The sequence below is a fragment of the Lynx rufus genome, unplaced genomic scaffold (genome assembly GCF_022079265.1).
Source record: "Lynx rufus isolate CCGP_SWC_20201006 ecotype Redwood Valley unplaced genomic scaffold, mLynRuf1.p SCAF_24, whole genome shotgun sequence".
NCBI classification, from domain to species: Eukaryota; Metazoa; Chordata; class Mammalia; order Carnivora; family Felidae; genus Lynx; species Lynx rufus.
Genome location: NW_025814839.1, coordinates 20,853,268 through 20,872,328, shown reverse-complemented (window position 1 = coordinate 20,872,328; position 19,061 = coordinate 20,853,268). Strand labels below are relative to the sequence as shown.

General features: G+C 52.4%; 1 protein-coding gene across 1 annotated transcript in view; it reads left to right on the top strand.

Moving 5' to 3' along the window:
* SEZ6L (seizure related 6 homolog like) overlaps positions 1-19,061 on the top strand; it is a 179,737-nt gene that overhangs the window by 110,391 nt on the left and 50,285 nt on the right. Inside the window, exons 2-9 of the mRNA XM_047088516.1 lie at positions 2,588-3,301; positions 4,565-4,698; positions 6,959-7,151; positions 9,556-9,741; positions 13,982-14,147; positions 16,369-16,535; positions 16,942-17,136; positions 18,635-18,773. Of these exons, the coding sequence (XP_046944472.1) occupies positions 2,588-3,301; positions 4,565-4,698; positions 6,959-7,151; positions 9,556-9,741; positions 13,982-14,147; positions 16,369-16,535; positions 16,942-17,136; positions 18,635-18,773 (1,894 nt within the window). The remainder of the gene's footprint in view (positions 1-2,587; positions 3,302-4,564; positions 4,699-6,958; positions 7,152-9,555; positions 9,742-13,981; positions 14,148-16,368; positions 16,536-16,941; positions 17,137-18,634; positions 18,774-19,061) is intronic.

The following is a 19,061-nucleotide window of genomic DNA, read 5'->3' as shown; positions in this document are numbered from 1 at the left end:
AGCACTCAACAAAGCAATCAAAAATAAAATGATATTGGGGCCTGGGGTGGCTCCGTCAGCTAAGGGCCCGAGACTTCAGGGCCTAAGAGACTTCGGCTCAAGTCATGCTCTCATGGTTCATGAGTTTGAGCCCCACATGGGGCTTCCTGCTGTCAGGACAGAGCCCGCTTCGGATCCTCTGTCTCCCTCTCTCTCCACCCCTCCCCCGTTCTCTCTCTCTCTCTCTCAAAAATAAATAAATATTTAAAAATAAATAAATAATAAAATGTTATAAATTTCACTGTTATTACGGCCGAGGCACACCGATGGGCTTTGTGTCTTTTGTCACCACCTCTCCTTCTCCTCTCTCACCTCCCTCACTTATAATCGAGGGGACATTTTTTTTGTGTGACGGGACTGGCAGAAACGAATACAGCCACGGGAGCCAAGAAAAGTCACAAGCCAGTGTCAGAATCGAAGCACTCACCCTGCCCTTTCTAGCAAGATTAGCGAAAGGCTCTAAGAATAATTGCCAATTACCTGATCATTCGCCAGATCAACGGAGTCAGGGCTGGACGCCCTGACAAGTCTGACCTGGTCTGGTTGCCCATTTGACACAGACAGAGAAAATGGAAGAGACCACGAAAGCCACACAGTTATGCTAGGGAGCAGCGGCCAAGAGAGCAGCGCCCTCTGGACCCCCTCCCCCCCCACCTCGGGATGCAGCCACGCTCTGCACATGGAGCCCCAGCTGGTGCTTGGGAGCCAGGCGTCCTGACCCCCACCTTCCTCTCTTTTTGCCCCTTCACTTTTTTCCCATTGCGTCGTCTGCAGAGATGGTCGATACCAATCCGGTGATAAAAGCGACCGCGAACATGGAAACGCACAGCTCTTGAGCCGACCCACGTCTGATCTAATCCTATGAGGCAGATGGGGAAGCTCTATCACCCAGAAGAGGCTTGAGTGGATTTGTCCAGGCTCGGGTAGCTAGGGACGGTTGACGGCAGGATTCGAATCCAGGTCTAACTCGGAAGCCTCGATGCTTCCCACCTTTGGACCAGGAAACCTGCCTGGCCCCGAACGACCTTGATCTGCCCTCAGGTCACCCGCGTACCCTGTCCTCCCGTCCCCAGGCCCCGCGACTGTGAGCCCGGGATGCACGCTGGCTGGTGATCAATGTTACACAACAGGGACATTTGTCGATGACAGTTGCAGACTGGCAGTCTATACAGATTGAGCCACAGCCGCTGACACCCTGAAAGCAAATGAGCCTTTCCAAAGGCTGTGCGGAAATACATTTAAATGACAATGCTTAAGGGCCCGGAGACTGTGGCTGAGGGAGTGTCCGGACAGCATCAGTCCCGGGGCTCCTCTCCCCGGGCGTAACCCCTCTCTACCTCGAGATCATCATCATCGGTAACGTTCTGGCTGCTCTGGTTTCCTACCGAAGGGTGCCATCGGAGTGACAGCAGTAAGACAGTGACAGCAGCTGGCACGTGCTAGGAGCCCACCGTGGGCGAGGCACCCATCCGTCCATGCGTGCCTGTGTGCTTTACATGCATCAACCTACTGAACAATGACGGTCCTGGGGCACAGGAAGCCATCGCCCCATTTTACAGCTGGGGACACGGAGGCCCAGGGAGGTTAGAGCCAGGCGCCAGCTTGCCATGGACAGAAGTGGGTCTCGGGTAAATGCGGTGGATTTCAGACCTGAATCTGCCAAACGGCTGCCAGGGCCAGCCCCTGTTTAAAATTACTAAGTGGGTTTGCACTCAAGGCAAAAATAAATCACAGAAAGTTATCAGCAGGGTATACACTGCCCGCCACAGTCTGGCCCCCGCCACCCCACGTCTCCAGCTTCCTCTCTAGTCACCATCTGCACCCATCATAGTCCTCTTTTGTGCCAGGCCTCCACGGTCTTCCTGCTCCGAACCCGTCTCATGATTCAAAATCTTCAACTCTTTCTGTGACTCCCACAAGGTCAGTTTTTAATGACTTAGTGTAAAAAAAAAAAAAAAAAAAGTCCCCCCCCCCCCCGCCCCGCCTCCTCAATCCAGTGCAATGTAGCCTTGAACCAGGGCACAGGGCTTGGAGAAAAGAGTGTGGGTTTGTTACAACCCCCACTCATCCTTCATGGCACGTCCTTGTGCAGTGAACAAGCTGCCCAACTGTACATGGTGGTCCTGCCCCACAGACTGAGATAGAGGCCTGTTCTCTCTGCCCTATTAGCATGCAAAGCTTTTGTCTTTCTAAGCATGTGTCACACCAAATGTGACCATTTCTCCTTTCCTGTTACCCCTCCCAGCACATTACACAACTAGTGTGTGAGACTTGCGCCCCTGGTTTCTGTAACCCTAATGCTTAGCTCGGGCCTGGCAGGATAACCCTAAGTCTCCATTGTCAGCCAAAGGAAGAAAAGAAGGGAGCAGGAGAGAGAGGAAAGGAGAGGAAGGGAGAGTCAGGAGACAGGGAAGAAGGCAGCCCCCATATCTGTCGGGGGACTTGGCAAGCTCTGGGCCGCCACCTTAGGCCCCCAGCTCAGGAGGCGGAGGAGCCAACCCCCATCCCCGGCCCCAAGCTAACAGGCGTCTTTTCTCCTCTTCCCCAGATGTGCCCCAGGAAGGAGACGCTGGCCCTTCCGGTGCTTCCCTTCTGCCCTCGGGAGCACTAGAGAGCAGCAGTCTGAGCAAAGAGAGCCGCGAAGAGAGAGTGACGGCGGCCCCTCCGAATCCAGCGCAGTCGGGGGAAGATCTCAGCGAGCCGGGGCTGCAAGGGACAGCCCCCTCCGCCGCTCTGTCCACAGCGCTGCCCGAGGAGGCCGCCACCAAGCGCGTCCTCCCCTCCGGGAAGAGGCTGCCTTCTCTGAAGCAGGTGAACTCGGCCAGGAAGCAGCTGCGGCCCAAGGCCACCTCCGCGGCAGCCGTCCAGAGGGCTCTGTCCCAGCCGGCATCCTCCGGCCCGGGGCTCCTCTCCTCCGCCACGGAGAAGCCCCGCCCACCGGGGGACCCCGAGCCCGCAGCCTCCGAGGAGCCACTGTGGCTGGACCGGAAGGCAGGTGCAGACCCCACGACGCCCGCGCCCCTGCAGATCTCCCCCTTCACCTCGCGGCCCTACGTGGCCCACACGCTCCCCGAGAAGCCAGACCCTGGGGAGCCCTCCGTGCCTGACGACCCCCACGAGGCTCCCCCCGAGGACGCTAGTCCCATGACCTGGATGGACAAAGGTGAGAGCGAACTGACCGGCTCAGCCTCCGAGGAGAGCCAGGAGACCACGACGTCCACCATCATCACCACCACGGTCATCACGACTGAGCAGGCTCCAGGTAAGCAGCCCCCAGACGCTCCAGCCCTCCTGCGGCAGCCGGGAGGCACCCACTGGGTGCAGAGCGGGGGGGGGGGGGGGGGGAGGCGGGCCAGGGAGGTCCAGGCCCCACCGTCAGTTGCCACCAATGGAGCCCTGACTGTGAGCTCGACCCTGTGGCTCAGAATTAATATCCCCATTTTAAAGACGAGACGACAGGGGCGCCTGGGTGGCTCCGTCGGTTGAGTGTCCAGCTCAGGTCACGATCTCGCGGTCCGTGGGTTCGAGCCCGGCGTCGGGCTCTGAGCCTTCAGCACAGAGCCTGGAGCCTCCTGCTTCCGCTTCTGTGTCTCTCTCTGCCCCTCCCCCACTCATGCTCCGCCTCTCTCTGTCTCAAAAATAAACAAACATTGAAAGCAATTAAATTAACTAAAGATGAGACAACTGAGACGCAGAGACATCGAACAACCTGCCTGAGGCCACACCGCCAAAGAGCAGGATTCAAACTGTCTTCAGCGGGAACCGAATCTCTCCGCCTGCCCGGAAGGCCCCGGCCTTTTCAAAGTGCGTTCACTGTTCCACGTACTTCCGGGACCTGGTAAAATGCATTTCCACCTTCCGGTGTTACTTCTGTCCTCTGTTCTGCCTTCAAGCAGAGAAGTGGCAGTCCACATGGATCTTGGTCAAGTGCACTGTGGCCTCCCTTTAAAGAAGTGTGAGCTCTGGGTTCGAATCCCGCTCTCTGTGTGAGCCTGGTGCAGGCGCTGCCCCACTCTGAGCTTTGGTGCAGGCGTCTCCAAAATGGGGATGAAGGGCGCCTGGGTGGCTCAGCTGGCTGGACGGCCGACTCTGGATCTCACGGTTCCTGGGATCGAGCCCCGCATCGGGCTCCGCGCTGACAGCGCAGAACCTGCTTGGGATTCTCTCGCTCGCTCTCCCCCTGCCCTTCCCCGACTCGCATGCACGCACCCATGCACGCACGGGCATGCGCTCTCCCTCTCTCTCCCTTTTAAAAATAAATAAAATGGGGGTGAAATATCTGACTCTACAGGGGCGAATGGGGTCGGCCCTGTCCGCTGCTTAGAGGGGCGCGCCGCTGCACGCAGCAAGCAATCATCCTGTGTCAGCCACTGCTGTTTTTTTATCTTGTTGATTCTGGGACTGAAGGAGAATCACCAGCAGTGGGAGGAGTGGGGACGGGGGAATGTGGCTGTCCCAGAGTCCCGCTGTCACCCCGCAGCCGCCTGAGCTGTCCTCGGTGTCCTGATTCAAGTCCTTCCTCCAGCTCCCTGCAGTGTGAGCTTCTCCGATCCTGAGGGGTACATCGACTCCAGTGACCACCCGCCACTGCCCCTCAGCAGCTTCCTGGAGTGTACCTACAACGTGATGGTCTACACTGGCTACGGTGTGGAGCTCCAGGTAAGCGCAGAAGGGCGCCCTGCCGTGCCTGCCCTTTCCAGCGGGCAAAGGCTTGGAGGGCCGTCTGAGCCAGACTTGCTGGGATCCCCCTAGCCCCTTTGGCCCCCTCTTTGCCCTAACCAGGGCATATTGAGCTGGGTTTTGTTGAATGAATAGGAGTTCCCAATGCAGTGCTCAGCTGGAATAGCTTGGCATACACGAAGGAGGGGCACTAATTGTGAGGCATTATACCCAGGAGAGTCCTCCTCTGCCCCTCTCGAACACCCACACACACACCCACACACACACAGGGGAGCCCTGCCTGGGTCATGCGATTGGTAAAACGTTTGCCTAGAAACTAACAATGGAAAAGCAAAGTGACTTAGGGCTCAAACATCTGGGTGTAAGTCCCAGCTCTGCCAATGAAAAGCTGTGTGGCTTTGGGCAAGGGACTTTACATCTCTGAGCCTCAGTCTCCCCATCAGTAAAATAGAGATGATAACGCCACCACTTCACAGATTTTCGGGGCGACAGAACTAGGACGGTGCCCGGTGCCCAGGGAGCAGTCAGCCAGAGCCTAGTGCAGCGCACGTTACCTGTGATCCTCGCCCTAGTTCCTGGCCTTCCCCAAATGACGCCCCCCACCCCATCTTTAGAAGCCCCTTTTAAAAACTGGAACAAGGAGGGGTGCCTGGGAGCGGGAACTGTCCAGTTCACTGCCCCCCAGGAGAGGAGGGGGGTGTGGTTGGGAAAGAAAGCTGGTCCCACGTGGTGGCAGGCCCTTCCAGGCCAAAGTGGGAGGTCCCGACGTGTGCCTTTTTCTAACGGACAGTAAGGAGCCATTGAAAGTTTCGGAACTGGGTTGGCTGTGATCTAACCAGAACTTTACTTGAGGGAGGTTTTTCTGACTTGCATGGGAAGGACAGAAAGTAAGCCCCTCAGCAGCAGGACCTGTGGTCTTGGCCCCCAGAGCTTAGCAGAGTGTGTGGCATGCAGTAGGTAATTAATAAATGTTCATGGACTTAAAATAAACCGGAGGATGGTTGCCGTCCATCTGAATCTGGTACTCGGCGGACCCTCTCCTTTTACTCTGTGTCTAACGCTGGATTACCAGGCACAGGATGCCTTCACGGAGCACCTGCTGTATACCCGTCACAGCTGTTTACCCCGAGGGATGCGGTGGTGCAGCACCTGCTGTTAAGGAGCACGTTTTGTGGTTGAGACAGGCGCACTTAGAAGACATTAGGGTGCCATTTGAAGAGGTCTCTAGTGGGAATTTCTAGGGGATGTTGTTGAATCACACTAGAGGGATGGGCCAGGCTCCCTGGCAGTCAGGGAAGGTCTCACAGAGAAGGGCAATTTTAGTGGGGCTTTGGCGAATGAGTAGGAGTTCATCAAAGAGGGAACAAGAATAAGGTGTGTGATCTGAAAGGGACAGGGCTTGTGGGCGAGGCCTGCCCTGCTCAGATGAGGGGCAGAGGGGTTGGGATCCCAGCGTAAAGGAGAGGCACAAAAATCCAGAGCGGGCACTGGGAGCTGACCAAAGACCGCACCTACCCCTACTCCCACTTGTACAATGTCTTTGTGCACAATTAAATTATCCCCCTTCTTTCTCTTCCAAGCCTGGAGAGCGGACTTGGAAAATCAAGTGTGCAGTTCTTTGTGCAAGTTCTGGAGTTAGAGCCATCATTTTATAGCATAGGAGAGCGGCCCTGAGAATGCCCTAGAAATGAGCCCCTCCCTCCGTCACTTACCAGTTGGTGCAGAAAGGGGAAGAATGAATTCGATCTACATAAGTATTTATCGAACACCTGCTCTGTGCTATGTTCCAGGCACTGGGGCCACTGAGCAAATGGGAAAAAATGCCTGCTGTTGTGGGGAGCTTACATTCTGGTGGAATGCCTTATTCTGTCTCCCTGGAGATGGGGCTTCAGGCACAAGCTGATCAGGCCCTTGCCCTCCCCCTCCCACCATCTCCAGGAGAACTTCCCTCAGCTGCCAGCCTGCAGCAACCTCTCTCTTGAGACTGATCCATGGAGCCTTCCAGATCTCTGCAGTGCCTCTGCCCTGCAGCTTGGGTTTACTCTGGTCCCTCAGCCTTTGGGGAGATTCGGGGGGCCTAGATGTTTCCAGGGCCCCAAATGTTTCCAGGGCTGGGGCTTGGGGCCCGTCTGTCCCCTTGACTAGGGGCTGGCCGAGGGCTGCGGTGTTGGCATCGGCTGGGGTCGGTTGGGAGTGCTACATTGGTAGTGGGTTTCTCTCTGCCCCTGCCTGTGCCCAGGTGAAGAGTGTGAACCTGTCTGACGGGGAGCTGCTCTCCATCCGCGGGGTGGACGGTCCCACCCTGACTGTCCTAGCCAACCAGACTCTCCTGGTAGAGGGGCAGGTCATTCGAAGCCCCACCAACACCATCTCTGTCTACTTCCGGACCTTCCAGGACGACGTCTTTGGGAACTTCCAACTGCACTACCAGGGTAAGCTCACAGCAAGGCCGGTGGGGTGTAGCTGTTTGCCTCAGTTTCCCTGTGGAACCAAGAATGCTCATGTGCCCGGGGTCCCTGCAGTTCCGTAAAACCTCTGGACCCCCCTCTCAGAAGAAGCACAAAATAAAACAAATAAAAACACAAAATAAGAACAAGTAACATAAAAAAACAAAAGCACAAAATAAAAGCTGTACAATTAAAAAAAAAAAAAGGACACCCGTCATCTTGAATTACAGTTGTCAAAATATTGTTTTAATCTGTGCTATCTTAATGTTCGTGCTTCTTTATTACCACATTAAATAATAATCCCCCTTGGCAGTTCTGATAATTACTGTGATTTCAAAGTACTGAGGCACATAAGAGATACGTCAAGATATCGATGGGGCGCCTGGGTGGCGCAGTCGGTTAAGCGGCCGACTTCAGCCAGGTCACGATCTCGCGGTCCGTGAGTTCGAGCCCCGCGTCGGGCTCTGTGCTGACGGCTCAGAGCCTGGAGCCTGTTTCCGATTCTGTGTCTCCCTCTCTCTCTGCCCCTCCCCCGTTCATGCTCTGTCTCTCTCTGTCCCAAAAATAAATAAACGTTGAAAAAAAAAATTAAAAAAAAAAAGAGATACGTCAAGATATCGATTATGATCTGAAAATACCCGCGATTTCTCTCGGTGACGAAGTCACAGGTTCCGCAAATACGTCAGTTTGTCGCCGCCGTTCGCGGGTGAAGGCAACACCACGGTTCGGTTCAAGGTTAATGAAAACAAGCAAAGCCACTTTGTTTCCCATTTAGGTTCCTGGCTCCAAGTCAGTGGGCTTCTGGTAACCAGCCTCAACCCCCGGGGGGTCCTGCTGTCTCTTTTCTGTGACAATGTTGCTTTCTTTCCTTTTTGCCTGTTTCTGAGACTCCTCTCTTGCTTTCGGTTCACCTTGCTCTCCTCTCCCCCTTCCTGCCTCCTTCCTTCTCTTTCCCTCCCTCTCTCTTGCCTCTTTTACTTGTCTCCCTCCATTCTCCCTTCCTTCTGGCTCTCTCTCTCTCTCCCTCTCCCTATCCCATTCCCCCACGTCCTGAGCCCTGCCCATGACCTCCGATTACTTCCCTTAGCCAGAAGCTCCCACTGGGTAACTTCCCAGATATCCGCTCGGGAAAGTAGAGTCTGGATACTGGGCACCATCCACGGTGACCTCAGATGGACCAGACATCTGGAGAAACGGTTCACTTTGAACTTTTCCCCTGGATGTTTCTGAAACAGGTGGATGTGCATGACCACATTCCAGTGTTGAGGCTACGCGCTGTGGTCTTTGTTCATGGCACAATATGGGGAGAAAAACAGCTCGTGGGGCCCTCGAGTTGGATGTGATCCCCCCAGAGGAGTTCTGGGACCACGGATATCTTATGCAGCAGGGGTGGTCAGACCACAGTCTGGGGAGGGGCTGGGATGGGTTTCGCACCCTCTTAGGAAATTTGAGGAGCTCAGCATGGCCACATAGAACCTTCTGCTGCTCCCAGCCAGACACTGGGTCAAGGAGGCTCTTCCTCAGAGTTTCCTGTTTAATCCGTACGACTGCTGTGAGGCAGGGACCGTCGTCAACTCCACCGGGAAGAGGAGGGGAGCCAAGTTCAGGTCACTGTGTCCCTTTCTCCAAGTCACATAGTGCCTAAGTGATGGAGGAAGAACTTACACTCACACTGGTCTCCTCCAAAGCCCAACCCTGTACGTGGCCAGGACAGTTATTTTCTAAATTTTTTTTTAACGTTTACTTATTTTTGGGACAGAGAGAGACAGAGCATGAACCGGGGAGGGCCAGAGAGAGAGGGACACAGAATCGGAAGCAGGCTCCAGGCTCTCAGCCATCAGCCCAGAGCCCGACGCAGGGCTCGAACTCACGGACCGCGAAATCGTGACCTGAGCTGAAGTCGGACGCTCAACCGACTGAGCCACCCAGGCGCCCCGAGGACAGTTATTTTCAAGCTGTCATACCCTTTGGCATTTCCTGAGGGGCGGCTCGTTCTAGTTCGGGTCCAGGACTCTGCAGGTTTAACAAACGCCGAAGATGTTCGTGCTGGCAGGACTACCCTACCTGGCTCATTCTGCCCCTGCTCTGCCCAAGCAGGTGGCCATTCTGTGTCCACGTGGAGAGGGGCTCAGATGACGTGGGAACTCATTTTTCACCCCAAACCTGTGATCTCGGCGGGGGGGGGGGGGCGGCGGGGGGCAGGGTGGGGACCTTGCAGCCTAGAAAAAGTGCCAGTCTGGCAGTCTCCGCATCCACGGGAGTCACAAAAACACCCCCCCAGGGGCCTCATCTTTTCTCCTCAGCTCAAACTGGCTCCCGGGAGGTGGGTCACACGCATCATCTCTCCCCGCTCTGAGAGTTGAGTGTCTGCCTTTGCGTTTCTTCGCAGCCTTCATGCTGAGCTGCAGTTTTCCTCGCCGGCCCGACTATGGGGATGTGACAGTGATGGACCTGCATTCGGGTGGGGTGGCCCACTTCCACTGCCACCTGGGTTACGAGCTCCAGGGGGCCAAGACGCTGACTTGCATTAACGCCTCCAAGCCCCACTGGAGCAGCCAGGAGCCCATCTGTTCAGGTACACTCCAGCCTCGGCGGCCCAGACACCAGTAGTCCACTCAGAGGAGAGGCCGACCCCAGGGCATTAGACCGACCTCAGGGATAGGCGCTCAGCCCCGGGCAAAGAGGCTGCTCCCAGCACGGACGACCGATGCCATTCAAATCTTTAGTCCGTAGGGGAGAAAAGTCACAGAACCTAAAATTCACCGTTAGTGATGTTTAGCACACCTACAGCGTCACGCCACGGTTACCACTGTGTAGTCCCAGGTCGCCTTCAACAGCCCCAAAGGAAACCTCGTAGCCATTTGGACTCACTTTCCATTTTCCCCTCCCCCTTCCGCCCTTGGCATCCACCATCATGCTTTCTGTTATCTGCGGATCTGCTTATACTGGACATTCTGTGTAAATGGGGTCACCCGGCACATGTGGTCTTTGGCAGCTGGCTTCGGGATCATGTTCTCAAGGTTCACCCACGCCACAGCCTGGGGAGCACTTGATTCTTTTCTGTGGCTGTGTAATATGCCATCGTGTGGCTGTGCCCCCATTTTGTGTGTTTATTCCCTGGTGGACACCTGAGTCCCACTTTTCGGCAGTTATGAATAATGCTTCTGTGAGCATCTGTGTGCAAGTTTCTGTGTACAAGTTTTGTACAAGTTTATTTTCTTTCTTCATTTTAAAAGGTTTCTCTATTTTTTTATGTCCACATTTCCTTTTATTCTTTTTTTAACTCGTTTTGTTTTTTATTTTTTTTTAATTTGCATCCAAATTAGTTAGCATATAGTGCAACAATGATTTCAGGAGTAGATTCCTTAGTGCCCCTTACACATTTACTTTTGAGAGCGAGAGAAAGAGAGAGAGAGAGCAGAGGAGGGGCAGAGAGAGAGGGAGAGAGAGAATCCCAAGCAGCCTCTGCACGGTCAGCACAGAGCCCGACACAGGGCTTGAACTCATGAACTGCGAGATCATGTCCTGGGTCAGACGCTTAACTGACTGAGCCACCCAGGTGCCCCGGAGGACGTATGTTTTCATTTCTCTTGGGTCGATACCCAGGAGTGGCATCACTGGGTCATATGGTAATTCTGTGTTTAACTTTTTAAAGAGTTGTCAAGCTATTTTCCACAGAGGCTGCAGCATTTGACCTTCCCACCAGCTGCGTAAAGTACCAATTTCTCCACGTCCTCACCAGCTCTTATTATTGTACACATTTTCTTTTTATGCCTTTAGCCATCCGGGTGCATGTGAAGCTCTCTCTCGTGGTGGTTTTGATCTGCATTTCCCTGATGGCTAATCATATTGAGCAGCTTTTCCAATGTGCTTCTTGGCCATTTGTAGATCTTCTCTGTTTTCAATGTTTATATATTTATTTATTTGTTTGTTTATTTATTTATTTATTTTGAGAGAAAAAGAGAGAGAGAGAGAGAGAATGAGCAGGGCTCGATCCCACCACCCTGGGATCATGACCTGAGCCGAAATCAAGAGTCAGAGCTCAAACGACAGAGCCACCCAGGCGCCCCCCCCCCTTTGTAGATCGTCTAAGTGAAGTATCTATTCAGGACCTTTGCCCGTTGTTTTTTAAAATTTTGTTACTTGTCTTTTTATTGTTGAGTCGTAACAGTACTTTGTATATTCTGGATATTAGATCCTTATCGGGTATATGATGTGCAAACATCTTCTCCTGCTGTGTGGGTTGTTTGTCACTTCTTGATAGTGTCCTTTGATGCAGAAAACCTTTTCATTTTGACAAAGTGTCAAAAAAAATGATCGATTTTTCTTTTGTCCCTGTGCTTCTGGTGTGCCTGCAGCCACATTTTGAACCCAGTCAATAGATACTGAGAAACTGCCAGGGATGCTGTAAATGTTCACAGCAATCTTGCATGATGAGAGCCACTACCTTCATTTTACAGATGAGGAAACAGAGGCTCACGGAGGTGAAGTCACTCACCCAAGGCCACCAGACAGAAATTGAAATGAGTCCAGAACCCTTCTCTCCTGAGCTGTGTTTCTCAAAGTGTGGTCTACAGACCAGCAAGATTATTGCAGATGCATAATCCTGGGCCCCCTATGAGACTACTGGATCATAATCTACATTTTAACATGCCCTTGTGTGATTCGTGTGCACATGATAGACTGACAAGCACTGGGCTATGCCACACTGTCCCTGCACCCGTGGTCATAGGCTTGACCATCCTCAACTGTCAAGAGAGCAAAACTCTGTCAGATTCTCAAAAGTTACGACGGTGGTCAGGACAGTATAGGTTGCCCGTAAGAACTGAGCACCCAGAGCACGAACCATGTACAAAGAGAATCCTGGGAATAATAATAAATTATTCCCTCTCTCCAGGCATTCAGAGTCCATGGAATCCAAAAAGCAAATGAGACTTGATAACAAATTCTGAGCTTTGATTGTTGCAATATTGTTCCCCCAAGGCCCTTCAGAATTTCTCCTCTCTTCTCTTCTTTTCAACAGAGGGGGAAAAAATCCAAACCATAGGGCCATTGCCCTCAGTGCGTCTCTCGCGTTAATTTTTATCTATGTGTGAAATCAGAGAGGAATTAAGCCTCATTTTGTGCTAAGAAAGATGGATGGGGAGCCACGGCTGGGAAATTGAAGGCAAACAGAGCCATCAGTTGGCTTAATAAGGCAAGGAACGGGAGCAGAGAGGCAGCAGATGAGCGGCAGCTTGGGGAGGACAGATGGCCGGTGCCCCCACCAGGGACAGTGTTCTCCATCTCGCCAGCCCCTGAGCCATAGGACAATAGAACTGGCTACATTTTGAGTACCTACTCTGTGCCAGGCATGGCGCCAAGACCCGTATTATGCATCGGTTCACCGATTTCTCACCCCAGTCCTGGAAGCAGGCTGGAATTCTTATCACCATTTTATAGTGAACTCAAGGTTCAGAACTCTCTAGATCCACAGCAGGTAAGTGGCACAGGCAGGGTTTCAACCTCCGCTTTAGGACAGAAGGACAGGCGAAAGACAGACACACACACACACACACACACACACACACACACACACACACACGCACACCTCTGTCCGTGGTGCTGAAACAAGGAGGGGGCGCTTCTTGGCAATGTCTTCGCTGTAAATCCGCAGAATCCAGAGCACAGGAGAAAGTGATCTACCTTTTTTCTCCCGCTGCAAGCCCTTATTAGTCATGCAGTCACTCAACAAACCCTTAATGAGACCCAAGTATCTCCTAAAAATAAGACTCAGACTATTTCCTTCCATTCATGCATCTCCCTCTGGTGCACAAATCACTTCTTAAATATTTCTTTATTAGATTTTTATGATAAAAGTAATATATGTTGTGGTTTAAAAAAAAGTCAAGAAATCCAAGTGTCAAGATAGAAGCAAATCACTTTTATATTTATGGTCTCAATAGATTTTTGCAACTAGCTCATTGAAACAGGTATGGAAGACCATTTTGTAACTTGTTTTTTTCCCCACTGAAAATTTCGAGTGCATTTTTCCATATTCTCAAGCATTCTTTAAGGGTATGATTTTTAATAACGTGTGAATGGGATGCATTTATTTCCCCAAATGGCTGTGAGTGGACATGCGTGTTGTTTCTCGTTTTTCGCTCTTAGAAACACTTCAGCAGTGAACACCTTTATTCATAAATCTTGGGGGAAATCTCTCAATCTCCTTTTTAGCACAAACTCCCAGAACTTTAATGAGTCGGTCAGTTTGGGAACATACTTTCTGAATTTTTCTCCAAATTGCTCTCCTGAAAGGTCGGAGTCATTTGCATCCTAACCAGTGATGAGGGAGAGGGCCCATTTCCCACCACCTGTCCCATCGGTGAGCGATGGCCGCTTTTTATCTTGCCCAATCAGGCAGATGGAAACAGAATATAATCTAGAATTGCCTTTCTTTTATTGTGGGTGAGGCTGCATTTTTAGTGCCTACTAAATACTAAAAGTATATTTCTTCCTTTGTGAATGGCCTGTTTGTGTCCTTGTTACCATCCTCTCAGAAAGAATCAGGGCACAGCCAGTGCCATGGAGGAACCCTTAAATCACAGTTGGTCCCTGTCATGGAACGCCAAGGGGGTATCTCCAGTCGTGAAATGAGGTCTCCTATCGAACTGGATGAACCTTGTCCAAGGGGAGAGGACTTTTACAGTGTGTCCCTCTTCCCATCCCATTTCCTCCTGCTAAGGGCTAGGGGTGGGGAGATCTCTCTCTCTCTCTCTCTCTCTCTCTCTCTCTGCTTTCCTCTCATGACCACCCACCCCATTCTCTGCCCCCAGCCCCTTGCGGAGGGGCTGTGCACAACGCCACCATTGGCCGCGTCCTCTCCCCAAGTTACCCTGGAAACGCCAACGGGAGCCAGCTCTGCGTGTGGACAATCAAAGCTCCAGAAGGCCAGAAGCTGCATCTGCATTTTGAAAGACTGTCGTTGCATGAGAAGGACAGGTGAGCCTCTGAGGGTTCCCAGCCTCACTCCTTCCCAGAGTGTCGGAATGTGACTAAGGACCTGGAGTCTTGCAATGGCTTCTGGAGGTTGAGAAAGGAAAGCCTGGGGAGGTTGGCAAGGATGTTAGACACCATCGGCTTCAATCTCCTTTCACAGGTCGGGAAACTCGGGCATGGAGAGGGAAAGGGATTCGCCCCAGGTCATACAGCAGGGAAGGGGAAGAAGCAGGAACGGAATCCAGATCCCCCATGCTGCACTGAGCCAGTCTGTCTCCTGCATGTCCCTTTTTGCAGTTAACAAAGAGGGAGTATTCACTGAGCACCTGCTCGGTGCCCAGTCACATACTAGGCTCTATGGAGAACAGGAGAGAAGTAGCAAAACTTGGTTTCCGATTGGATAGGAAATTGACGTGGAAAAACTGTGCTTGTACACGTGAAGGAATTTGGGAGAAGTTTCAGGGCAGTATCTAAGCAAGAGCAGGTCTGTAGACTCTAAGTGATATGCATAGGATCCGGAATCTTAGAACTTTAATATTCTATGGTTTTATGTTAGAATATTCTTTTTTACTTTAACTTTTTTAACGTTTTTATTTATTATTGAGAGAGAGCATGAGCATGGGAGGGGCAGAGAGAGGGGGAGACACAGAATTCGAAGCAGGCTTCAGGCTCTGAGACATCAGCACTGAGCCCGACGCGGGGCTCAAACCCACAAACCGCGAGATCATGACCTGAGCCGAAGTCAGACGCTTTACCGACTGAGCCACCCAGGCGCCCCTAGAGTATTCTTGAATGTTCCAGAAAACGAGGACCAGAGCTGCTTAGACTTGCTGTCTTAGGTCGTGTTCCCTTGGAAACAGACATGGAGACAAGGATGTTAGGGAAAGTAGCTCATTTGGGAGCTAATCTTGGAAAGCACTGGCAGAGGCATAGGGCAGCGGGCAGGACAGGAAAGGAGTCAACACGGTGCGTGTTAATGAGCAGGTGCCTCTGCAGGGGCCATGGGGGTTCTATCTGCTGGGGGCCTCTGCAAAACCGTATGGAGCCTGGTCCTTTCGGAAAGGCGAGGGAGCTGAAGTACTGATCCACCACCACCCCCCCCCCAGCTATCACTGCATGAGGGATGCTTCTGGACACTCTAACTCCCCAGCGTTGCCAGCCACCCTTTGAGCTGGTTGAGCTGAGAGATTCTCAGAGATCTGGGGCAGGAAGCCAGCCCCCTCCTCATCCCAAACACAGTGGACATGTGGCAAAGTGAGCAAATTGTCGCTTCGACATTCATGCATTTTGGTAACATTAGAAATTCGTCTGGGCAACATAAAGTAAACCTTTTTTATGAGTCACAGTAAAAAAAAAACAACTCAAAAGATTTAAAATGCCTCTTTATGACTCTATAAAAGAAATTGATCTAATTTGTATACTATTTCCCTCCTTATTTTTGCATAATTTCTTTAAAAATACCAGGACTAGCAAGGAGCCGAGTGTCAAATGACTTTAATAACAGCAAAAATGAATGCCAGCATTTTGCCTAACGCGTTTTATTTTTCAGGGCACTCGATCCTGTCATATTCTCAATGCCCACCTGTAAGACAGGTGGGAGAGACGTTACGATCCCTCCCTTCCCAACTGTGGAAACTGAGGCCCAAGATGTGCTGAGACTTATGTCAACCCAATCACTGGGGAGTTGGGAAGTGAGAATCAGGAATTATAAATCAGTTGACTTATAATCAAAAGCTTATAAATTTGACCCGTGTGCCTGCTTTGTCCTCAGCATGTTATGCACAAGGCCTTTAATGTCCACACTCTGAGGTAGGCTCAGAGTGTGAAGTAGGCACCCGTTTTACAGATGAAGAAACAGAGGCTCGGAGCTGGGAAGTGTCCCTGTCCAAAGTCACACGGCTCAGAAGTTACAGAGTTGAGACTCTGGTTGTCTGACTACCGCTCTTTCAGTGCATTAATCTCTACTCCTCAATTAGTCATAATAATTGGTATCAGTTAATTAGTCTGGTTCATAACATCACACACAGCACTTTTCCTATAACCTCAGGATCCACCCGTGAGTCTAGAGTAAGCATCCTACAGAAAAGGAAGCAGGTTCCCTAAGGCAGAGCAGCTCGACCGGGCAAGTCAGGGGCAGAGTCGGGATCTGGGTCTGGGAGCGAGGCACACGCCTCCCACTGCTGCTGTGGGTCAGTGATCTTCCTGTCCTTCCCCCTGCTGTCAGGATGATGGTCTACAGTGGCTTGATCAACAAGTCAGCTCTTCTCTATGACTCCCTCCAAACCGAGAGTGTCCCCTTTGAGGGTCTGCTGAGTGAGGGCAACAGCATCCGCATTGAGTTCACGTCCGACCAGGCACGGGCAGCCTCAGCCTTCAACATCCGGTTCGAGGGTGAGAGTCCCCGGGGGGCCTCCCCCATCCCGGGTGATGGTGTGTGAGTGGAGGAAGTGTGGCAGAGCTGGGCTGGGTCCTGGGAGCTAGAAATCTGACCTGCTAAGGCCAAGGGCGACCCAGAGGCCAGACTGACCTTTTGACTTTCAAAGGCAGAGCCTGCAGGGTTAAGAGGGCAGAAGTTTGTATTCCCATTTTAGAGATGAAAATAATGAGGTCGCCAAAAGAGAAGTGAATGCTCCAAGGCAGGTCAGCAGGTCAGCTGGAATCGGAAAGTGGGGTCCGGTGCCCATTTTCCTTGGAGCTTGTCTAAACAGCAGGAGGGGACCCATCTTCTGAGATCCAGCTCTCCGGGGAGACCCTGCCTCATCTGAGCTGCTGCCCCTCTTTTGTATCCCCACCCCAGCCTTTGAGAAAGGCCACTGTTATGAGCCCTACATTCAGAATGGGAATTTCACCACATCCGACCCGACCTATAACATCGGCACCATAGTGGAGTTCACCTGCGATCCCGGCCACTCTCTGGAGCAGGGTCCGGCCATTATCGAGTGCATCAATGTGCGGGACCCGTACTGGAACGACACAGAGCCCCTATGCAGAGGTGAGTGGCCCCACCGTCCTCCTCCCAGGGTGCCTCAGGGACCTGGACCCCCTCAGATGAAAAGGTCAAGGCCCCGGGTTTAGAAGTATGTCACCAATTTACATACCAATTTCGCATTAGAACCCTTTCCAGGGCTCACCATCCTTTGGGTCAAATTTGCTGCTGGTCCCTGAGAAAATTCCAAGCTTGATAAATTTTTAAAGGTGCCCCTTCCTACAAGCACAGACCCCATAGTGCATAGCTCAGTGAAAAGATCTCTGCATGGATTTCAGCTCCTCTGTACCCGCTTGCTCTGTACTTTTGTGCAGTGCACAACCCACCCAACCACACACGGCAGCCCTGAGTTCAATTAATAATAACGATGCTATTGATAATAGTTGCCAAGGGCTGCATTTTCTCATTTAATCCTCACTACAATCCTGTGAGGCACATAATATTGACCCCATTTACAGCTGAGGAACCCAAAGCCATGAGGAACCAGACCGTTCCTAAGAACAGACTGAGGGTAACTCGTAGAGGCAGAAATGGCACTTGGGTCTCCTTTTTTCTCAGAGACCTGTGCTCTGAGCCCCTCTGGACGGTGTTGGCTGGGTCGAACCTTCCTCTCCACGAGCTCCCGGGGCTCTGCCCTGCCTCTTTCCCCACATGCCAGGCCGCGGAGCCACCTCAAGCCTGGATGCATGTGCAGCATGTGGTGGAAGGAAGAGAGCCCTTGCTCCTGGCAGCCGCCGCCTGGATGGCGGTTGGCGTGAAGTCACAGCTTCGTCGTGGTGAGGGATTGATCCCTGTATTAAATGTGCTGGTTTAACAGAGCGGAATTTATTGGTGCTTTGGCCTCTGCCACGTTGAGAACTTTCCAAAGCAGTAAACAGAGTGGAATTTAAAGAGCCAGGCGCCAGGCACGGCCACACCTCTCCTTCCAGTTCAGAACCAGGCTCTTCGGCAGTAACGCTGACTAAGAATTACTGAGCTCTCACCTTGCGCCAGAGGCTGTGCTGCATTCGCCCCCATGAGCTCAATCAGTTAAGCTTCAGGATAAGCCGACGGAGTCAGGGCTGACCTTACTGCAGCTGTGGGGAGGAAGGGACCTGAGACTCCAAAACGGCGCATGCCTGGTCACGGAGTCTGTTGGGGGCAGAGATTCGAACCCAGGTCCACCTGAATGGAATGAGGCATCCGTTAGCCGCTACTCACTCTGCACAAGAATAGGGCTGTTGGGGATTCTCCAGAACGGGGAGCTCTGTCCTTGATCCTGAGAGAGCTACAGGGCCCGTAGCCCCTACCCTACCAACCCTCAGCGGAAGGAGGCAGGCAGCCGGCCCCAACTTAATCATCCCGCACACGCGCACAGACCGCCTGAGGCTCAGGCACCTGTTCACGGTGCACAGCGAGCCGTGACTGTCGGGCTCCAGAGCCCATGCGCTTAACCGCTACGATCTTGGCTTCCTTGTGAATCAAGTGTGTCTGTCTCTTGTCTGTCCGTCTCTGTCCCCTACAGCTACATGTGGCGGGGAGCTCTCTGCCGTGGCCGGGGTGGTGCTGTCCCCGAACTGGCCAGAGCCGTACGTGGAAGGTGAAGATTGTATCTGGAAGATTCACGTGGGGGAAGAGAAACGGATCTTCTTAGATATCCAGTTGTGAGTGTTTATGATGGGGGACCAACTGCCCCTGCTTTGTTCTTTCAGCCATCGCTAGTGAAGCAGCTACTATGTGTCAGGGGCCGTGCGAAGAACTGGGGTCCCAGTGGCAGGAGAAACAACATCATAAACACACAGAGTCCCTAGCCTCCAGACACTAGGTCTACTAAGGAAGCAGGCATGAAATGGGGCAATGCACCAATAATCACATCCCGTAACTTTGGTGAGCGATGTTCTAGGTGGGGATTTGATATAAAGGGGAAGGTCAGAAAAGCCTTCCCTGAGGAT